Source organism: Lycium ferocissimum, chromosome 12 (genome assembly GCF_029784015.1).
Source record: "Lycium ferocissimum isolate CSIRO_LF1 chromosome 12, AGI_CSIRO_Lferr_CH_V1, whole genome shotgun sequence".
In the NCBI taxonomy this organism is placed as follows: Eukaryota; Viridiplantae; Streptophyta; class Magnoliopsida; order Solanales; family Solanaceae; genus Lycium; species Lycium ferocissimum.
Genome location: NC_081353.1, coordinates 41192236 through 41201618, shown reverse-complemented (window position 1 = coordinate 41201618; position 9383 = coordinate 41192236). Strand labels below are relative to the sequence as shown.

The 9383-nt window shown below is 40.2% G+C and overlaps 1 protein-coding gene across 1 annotated transcript; it reads right to left on the bottom strand.

The window, feature by feature from the left end:
- Positions 1–5352: 5352 nt before the first annotated feature.
- On the bottom strand, positions 5353–6164 carry LOC132039320 (uncharacterized mitochondrial protein AtMg00860-like). Its single transcript, XM_059429823.1, has 2 exons — positions 5986–6164; positions 5353–5698 (listed from the first exon to the last, which is right to left on the bottom strand). Exons 1-2 carry the CDS (start codon positions 6162–6164, stop codon positions 5353–5355), a joined length of 525 nt encoding a protein of 174 aa, XP_059285806.1.
- Positions 6165–9383: the final 3219 nt, after the last annotated feature.

The window sequence follows — 9383 nt, the reverse complement described above, 5'->3', positions numbered from 1 at the left end:
AGCCTCTAAGGAGATTATGTCATATCATATATATGGACAGACCCCGCCATGCCCATAAATATGTACACAAAAGAATAGTACCAAAAGTCAGTAGTTCGAATAAAATGGAGTTCCGCTAGGTAGTCCCCGAGTAATAAAGCTATGGATCAAGCCTCGTCTCCCTAGTCACCTGCGGGCATGACGCGACGTCCACAAATAAAAGGACATCGTACGAAGAATGTACTTCGAGTATGTAAAGCATGATCAACATCATTATAGAAGCATAATAAGCAATATAAGAAATAGCATAAGATAGGAGGTAGTAGAACCATCGTCATAAACACTTACTTGCCTTTCATAGAGACTTTCCATTTCTAATGCGTGATCATGTACATACATCCATATCCGCATCCGTATTCATATCCGTACTCATTTACATTTCGTATCCACTTTCGTATTCATAGCATATTCGTACTTATATTCCTAATTCGTTTACCCATTCATATTCATAGCTCGTTTACATAGTCATATTCATAGCTCGTTGACATAGTCATATTCATAGCTCGTTTACATAGTCATATTCATAGCTCGTTTACATAGTCATATTCATAGCATACCCGACCATGAACGATCGGTGTTTCACATACCCGGCCATGACGAGACTCGGTGATTATACATACCTGGCCCTTCCAACGCTCAGGGTTATCCGTACCCAACTGCAGTGGTGTGCGCGCGATACATAAATATATATATTCTACCCGGCCATATAAGCTCGGGGTTCCATAATAGTCATACATAGACACATATACATAAGAGCTCATAATCATCATTACTATCGTCGTTCATTACATCTATCCCTAGAGGATTTCTCATCATATAAGGAATTTTAGTACTATCGTAACATATCGAGGATCATGAGCTTAGTAGCTTTTTAAAGATAGAATCATTTGGAGGACATCATAGGCTCATAGAAGAATAGATATTTGGCCAAGGAACCATGTCTTATGAAAGAAGGGTTAGCCTTACATACCTTTCCGTTCAACTATTCTATCACTTATACGTTCTCCTTCAATGCTCATGTTTCTACCTTCATTAGAGTTATACTATCATTAGAAAATCGAAGGCTTAGCATACATGACTAAAGCTAGAGAAAATTGGACAGCATCTCCTTTATTTATACGACTTCATCCATATCATATATCAACTCCCAAACATCAATAATAACATTCACTACATCATAACAATAGTCTTTATTCACCTACATTATCCTTACTTCTCAATTCACTTCCAATCATCCATATCCATGGTCATAGCACACGATTGCATTCATTCATATAAAATTCCTATCCCATGTTCTTAACATCATTTATAACATAACCATAATCGCAACATATCAAGAATCATGACTCAATCCAAGTTATTACTAAAAAATGACACTATTCCTACATTCATGACCCATTTTCTATATCCTTCTACAATCCAAGTGTTTCAACTTCTCAATACCTTAAACAACATGAAAATACCATAAAACTTACCTTAGAAGCTGTAGGAATGAACCTTGGGTGGAAACACTTCACTTGAGCAAAACCCTAGTTTCACCTTCACTTGAATTCCTTGTCTTGGATGAACTTTAATGGGTTTCTTGCACTTGATTCTATTGGTTTGATGAATTTGATCACTAATATAACTTGAATTCTTGTGGGATAAGTGTAGAGAAATGTTCGAGAGAGAAGGGGAGTGAAGGGGAAATGAAATGAAATTAACTTAGACCCCTTATTAATAACACAAAATCTGTCCCGCTTGGATTTCACGGACCAACATGCGGTCCATATAAATTATACTGACCGTATGTTTGGTCGTACTTTTGGTCCAGTGAGGCTGGCCATCTGGGCTGATTATACAGCCAAACATACGGCCAGTATGTTGGGCCGTGTAATGCCCAGTTCTTCCGAACTCATTCTCGCCTACTCGTTTGATCTCCAATCCTTATGGAACCTTCTCAACACTTGTTTATCACCTCATTAGAAATATAAGGGATGTTATAACTCTTCTCCAAAGCATCAATAATCATCATTAACTTGTTACTCGTAAATCCTTTTCGATGCATATCGTATGCCTTACCTTCTCTTGGCAAACATTCTCCTCTTACCTCGAATGCCTTTGAAATATTAATTAGGGTCATCAAATGTCATTCCTTACTTATTGAAATACCATACACTTTATGCTCTTCGTTAGTCTATTCACTTTGCATCAACGGAAAATTTTCTGAGGTGTAACATGTTGGGACTTAGATGCCGTTCTCCTTGTATGTACCCTAGTGAATTGAGGTGCATTATTATCCTTGCTTGTTTTCCTCTTGGTTCTTCCCAAAGCTTTATCAATCTGTTTAGGAGAAAAATCTCCTTCTCTTGTAGCATTTAATAAATTCTGAGTAGTTGATTCTTCATCCATATCTATCTTTGCTTTCTCACCTCCACCAACTGCTACTTACAAATGGGACCGGCTTATACCGCTACGGTGGTACCACTATAGCGGTGAGCCCCTCGCCGCCAGCGATCGGCCAGTGTTTATGTGTCTGACATGGCAGGCCATGTCCCGCTATGGCGGTGTCGCTATAGCGGAACATGGGTCACCATAGCGGTGGTCGGGTTTCTCTTGGTCCACTATAGCGAGACCGTTGCAGTGGTAAATTGGCCGCCGTAGCGGTCGAAGAGGGGCAGAATACTGTGTTTTAAACACTTAGTCCCACATTCTTTATTCATAATACTCCAACACAGTTCCCCACAAGCACCTAGGGTGAAATTCCAAGCTAGGGCAAGAATACTCTTGAGAGGTAAGTCTCATCCGTCCCTTTCAATCACTCCGTATCATCTTCGTGATTATCATCCCTTTTATGGGTTTTCAATGGTGGAAAGTAATAGTAACCCTAAGAATTAATAAACCTTCTATACTTGATGGATTATGATGGTTATCACTTATTTATCATCTAATGGCTTGGGTTAACTCCTTTTAATCATGAATTGAACCTTTAGAGCCATAAACTAAGTGAATTGAGACTTAGGGTTCCATAAAAATGGTAGCTTGGACATGGAAACTACTTGTAATTGGGGTGTTGATTAAATATTGTTATAGTTGATGGTTAGTGATTACTAAGGCCCTTGTTAGGTTGTTTTACACCTAGAAATCATTCACCCATTGGAATGGGGCTAAAGGGAAGGGTGTCTTGCATTGATTTTGTGACTAGAATAATTGTGACTCATTGAGCATTCTAATTTCTAGACTTTGAGCGTTCCGAGGCTTTACGGAAGGGAAAAGCAGTAAAGAGTGATTCGAGTTGTTCCAAATTACCTACGTTTGAGGTAGGTTATGGTCTACTTGAGTTAGAGTTTGATTAGTTGATTGTATGTGTTGTGAATTCATTAGGAGAAAGCATGTCTAGTCTTCATACATGATATTGTGTGGTTGAACTTCTATGTGAAATTGATTGAGTGACTGTGTAGGCTTTGTGCCACTATTTGTGTGTGTTGAATCTCTGCTGACGTGTTGTGATGAGAAGTTAATATGATCTTCTCGGTGACATTGTGAAACGATATGATGATTCGAGCATTGATAATAAGAGGGCAAGAAATAATATTATCAAGGATATATGAGAAGGCACAATTGTGACATTATGGGCTCGTGGTCCAAGGTTCGTTCCAAAAATAAGAGATACATTGATGTGGCCCGCATTCGAGGTTCTTTTCGGAGCGGAGATTTATGCTCGGGTCCGATGAGTATCCGGAATGAGTGGTACAGGGACACCATGGGTCCCCTGTAGATCATGACTACTGAGCAATGATATCATTTAGCATGTGTGTATAGTGAGTATGGTATTTGTGGTAGACTTATTCTCGTTTTGTGGTTTTCTATTGATTGAGTTCTTGATATTTTGGGTGACTTGATTAGTGATTATCCTTGATTGACTTGTCGTGGTTTATTTATTTCATGTCTGTTGGCTGGCTTGTTTATTCTATTGATTTTATAAGATATGCATGATACTAATCTTAGTCGGCCTATGATATCTACCGGTACATAGTGTTTGTACCGATACAACCTTGTCGCATTCTTTTGAGTGCAGATTGTGATACAGAGACTGCTACCAGCCCTCACATCTAATGATGAGGACGTTGCTGATAGATTTAGGGTGAGCTTTAATCCATGTCAGGCCACCCGAAGATCTTCCTCTTATGATGTCTATTCCTATTCTGGACATTATGGTTATTTGTTAGACAGATTTCGTTCCTTAGACATGTTTTGGATTAGAATCCTTATACGATGACTTTTGGATTTTGGGGATTTTGTAAGAGTTAGAACTTTCGCATTTACTTCAGTATTTTATGGCATGACTTATTTGATTATCTTATGCTTCTTGAACTTGGTAATATGATAGTAATAACCGATTGAACAATTCTGGTTACGCGCGTGGATGATAAAAACCGACTCAAGTGGAGTATTTTTCAACTATTAATCGAATAGATGACAATTGTGTTTCTTTGGTATTAATATTCGTATATATTTTATCCCATTTTTTTTCTTTTTAGGAGTTAATTTTTTTTTTTGTGGGTTGAAACTCTATTTATTTTAGCCTACATGGAGGGTTGGGTCGTGACATCATCTCTCTCTAATTTGGTTGATATTTTATTTATTTCTTTTTAGATACAATGATTGTTTGCTTTGCGCTTGTGTATTTCTTCCCACATGCTTCAATATCATATCTTTAGCCAAATCATGGACATACGTTTCAACTCAATGCAAAAAAGATGATCTAAATAATTGGTGGACTTAAAAAGGTAAAAATATATATTTTCTCCAAAAAATGCCACATGGACAAAAAAATCTCTCAAAAAATGCCAGTGACAAAATCCGAGTGTGCCGCGTGTGACGTTCGCGAGTCGGAGACTATATTACCAAGTTCAGGGGGTAATTAAGCCAATGCATGGTTTAGGATGGTATAACATATCAACATCATAGTCCTTCACTAGAGTTAAATTCCACCATCATTTCTTATCAGTGTCAAAGTTCATGGACATACGACTCAATGCATCTTTTTCGCCTTTCGATGGATATATGCCGCAAACTCTTATGATTTGTGTAGATATCAACATGAACTCCATAAAGATAATGACGCCATATTTTCAGGGCAAATATAACGGCTGCCAACTCGAGATCATAAGTCGGGTAATTCTGCTCGTGCTTCCTTAATTACCTAGAAGCATATGTAATAACCTTATCGTGCTGCATCAGAACACACCCCAATCCATCCCTTGACGCATCACAGCACACCATATAACCTTCAGATCCCTCAAAAAGTGCTAGAACAGGCGCTGATATTAATCAATTCTTTAATTCCTGAAAGTTCCTTTCACAGGCATCAGACCATTGAAACTTAGCTGCTTTATGTGTCAATTTCGTCAAAGGAGCGGCAATAGAAGAGAAATTCTCCACAAACGTATAGCTAGATAAGCCCAAGAAACTATGAACTTTTGTATGAGTTATGGGCCTCGGGCAATTCTTTACTGCCTCGATCTTCTGACCATCCACCTTGATGCCCTCATCTGAGACGATATGTTCGAGGAACGCCATCAAATTCAACCAGAACTCGCATTTAGAGAATTTAGCACAAAACAATGATCTTGCAGCGTCTGCAATACTACTCGCAAATGATCTGCGAGCTCTGCTACTGACCGAAAGTATATCAGAATATCATCAATGAACACAATCACAAAGATGTAGAGAAATGGCTTGAAGACCCGATTCATTAAATCCATAAAAGTTGCTGGCGCATTAGTGAGACCGAAGGACATGAAATGAAATTCATAATGGCCATATCTGGTCCGAAAAGCCATCTTCGGGATATTTTGCTCTTTGACTAACAACTGATGATATCTAGACCAAAGATCGATCTTGGAAAAGTACTTCGCACCCTATAGCTGATCAAATAAATCATCAATTTTGGGAAGGGGGTACTTGTTCTTAATAGTCACCTTGTTGAGCTGACGGTAATCAATACACATTCTCAACGAACCGTCTTTCTTACAAACAAACAGCACTGGTGCACCCCACGGAGAAGTACTGGGTCTGATAAAACCCTTATCTAGAAGATCCTTCAACTGAGCTTTCAATTCTTTTAATTCAGCAGAGACCATTCTATACGGAGGAATAGATATAGGCTGAGTATCTGGAAGTACATCAATAGCAAAGTCGATTTCCCTTTCGGGAGGAAGACCAAAAAGTTCATCAGGAAATACATAGGGGAATTCATTAATAATAGGAACCGACTGAAGAGTTGGAGGTTCCGCCTCCACATCCTGCACTCTCACCAAATGTTAAATATATCCTTTTGCAATCATCTTCCAAGCCTGAAGGTAAAAATTAAACTTCCCTTTAAGCGCTGCAGCATTGCCCTTCCATTTAATAACAGACTCGCCTGGAAAATTGAAATGAACAATCTTCGTCCAACAATCTACATTAGCATAATAAGAAGCCAACCAATCTATACCCATGATAATATCAAAATCGATCATCTCCAATTCATGCAAATCAACTAAAGTATGGCAGTCATGAATCATCACATCACAATCTCAATATACCCGTCTAACTATCACAGGCTCACCCACGGGCGTAGATACCTCAAATGGCTTATGCAATAATTCAGGCCCTTTATTACACTTGCCAGCAATGAAGGGGAAAATATAAGACAATATAGAACCGGGATCTATCAAGGCATACATATCAACGAAAAAGAAGGATAATATACCTGTAACCATATCCGGAGATGACTCTAAGTCCTGACAACCCAATAATGCATATATACGATTCTGCTGATCGTCTGAACTAGACGCTCCTCCTCTGCCTCTACCCCCACCAGTCGATGGCTGCATCCTCTGCCCAGAAGGCGCACTGAAGAAGAAAAAGCCGTTGTAGATACTGTAGGCTGAGCCATACCACCTCTACCTCACCTCGAACAATATCTCATAATATGACCCGGTTGTCCACATGCATAACATATATCAGCACCCTGACGAGACGGCCCAAAATGAGCCCTACCACATCGATCACAACGGGCACCGCGTCCGATCTGGTCGAACTCGCCTCTAAACCGGCAGTGGCCCGATGTCCGCGAATTCTGAGCCTGACCAGAATAAGTGGTCTGATCACATCGCTGACCCTGAAACTGCGGTGGTGTATAGGCTGCCGAATAAGATGAACGTCTCGAAAGCTGTGGCCTGACTCCACCTATAAAATCCCTTGAATCACCAGCAGATCGGGCCCTCTTATGCTGACCTCTATCCCGCCTCGATCAACCCGCTGCTGCCTCTTACAATCCTCTAAGTTTTGCGCATAGGCGTGTATGCAAGCAATATCCATTCCCGGATTCAGAGCAGCTGTGGTACAATCATTAATCAAATGTGGTCCTAAACCACCCACGAACCGGTACACTCGATCGGTCATATCAGCTACAACAATAGGAGCGTATCTGGCCATAGAGTTGAACTGCATGTTGTACACCCTAACATTCATATTACCTTGCTCGAAACGCAGAAACCGATCATGTCGGGCACAACGAATCTCAATAGGTAGATACTGTTGCATAAATGCCTTAGAAAATTCTCTCCGTGTCGCTGATGGAGCACAAGGTCCACGGGACTGCTCCCAGGTCTCGTACCAATCTATAGCAATATCCCGCTGCCTATAAGAAGCAAGCTCAGCCTACTCTGTATCGGTGGCATGCATCACCCATAAAGTCCGCTGCATCTGATCTAAAAAGCTCTATGGATCTGCATGGGGATTAGTCCTTGTGAATACCGAAGGGTCCAGGTCAATGAAATCCTAAACTCTCGCATTAACAGCTCTATCAGAGGAACCACAAACCTGAGGCTGGGCCTGGGAGGCCACTATCCGTGTCAACAATTGCACAACACTCAACATATCAAGATCTTTCTAAGGGAAATCAACAACGAATCGGGAGGTATATCACAAAATCATGAAATGGCGGTCGTGTGGCTCCAAAGGCCTAAGAATTAGCTTTGGAATTTCTAGAATTAAAATCGTCCACACATAATCGATCATAGCTCGGTCGGGTGCCCTCGCCCTCAAGAACTCCGAATCTTAGAATACTCTCCTAATGTCTGCTCATAAGCTCTTTAGGCACCACTGAGAATATAAATAAAATGAAGATTCAGGATGAACACTTACGACTCGGCTCTATCGTATAATCAAGATAAAAAAGAAAGTAACCATCCTAAATGCCCTATAGCCTCCTGTTTATAAGGGTGGTGCACAATACACCCATAAACAAGACTCTACTAGACACGGCTTGCAGACTCCCTAGGACAGACCTGCTCTGATACCAAGTTTGTCATACCCCAAACTTAGGGGGTGTGGTCGACACCCAAAGGTCCGAGCGAACCAACCATGGCATCTATGACCTGTAACATGAATACGGGGCCAACAAGGCCACTAGATGATAATAATAAGAATCATTGTAACAACCTGCAATCAGAAGAAGCCCAACGACAACATATATATGTGTGTGTGTGTATATATATATATATATACATATACATATATACACACACACACACACATATGCATATGTACTTATGGACTCAAAACCAGCAACTCCAAAGAAGTGGAGAGCGACACTCAACCGCTGATCTCGGTGTCCCTTTATCTCCGTGGAGGTGCGTAAATGATCGTCCAACAAGAGCATGAACATAGCGTACAAAAGGGTCTTCAGTACGAAGTATGTACTGAATATGTAGGGCGGTAAGCATAAGCACAAATAAATGTAAATAATATGAGAAGAGATTTAGAAACAACCTGAAACTCTGTTCAAGGCCATTGAGGGTAACCATAACCCTAACACAAATGTAAATGCATGCTCATAAAATCATTCCTCACTATGGAGGCATATATCATTTCATATAACTATAATAAATCCCTTTGTGGGCTGAGCTCATCATCATAACATCCTCTCTGCCCAACTGATCAGTGGCGATGCACAGCTACGTGCCTACCCCGCCGATTACAACACGGCTCGGTAAAGAAAAAATCCATCTAGGTGCACATCTACGTGCCTACTCGGCTGACTATAGCACGGCTCGGTAATGAAAATAAATATAAATACATATATATAAGTGCAATGCAAGACCGACCTCATAAGAGATAACATAGAAAGAGTCAGAGTGACCTATCGTCGTTATCCTCCGACAATCATTATTGTCGCTACGTTATTTGCCTTTCAAATCATGAAGCAATAAGTACTGGGAACATAAGAAGTACATGTTATGAGTTTCATACGAAGCAAACGTTATCCTTAAGCTATCCTAAAATATGACCGATATGAATGTTAACCAAAGGAA

Coding starts and splice junctions, on each gene's coding strand:
- LOC132039320 (XM_059429823.1), bottom strand. CDS start 6,164: ATGGTCTCTGCTGAATTAAAAGAATTGAAAGCTCAGTTGAAGGATCTT. Junction 5,699..5,985: donor AAGGTGACTATTAAGAACAA/GTACCCCCTTCC, acceptor ACTTTCGGTCAG/TAGCAGAGCTCGCAGATCAT.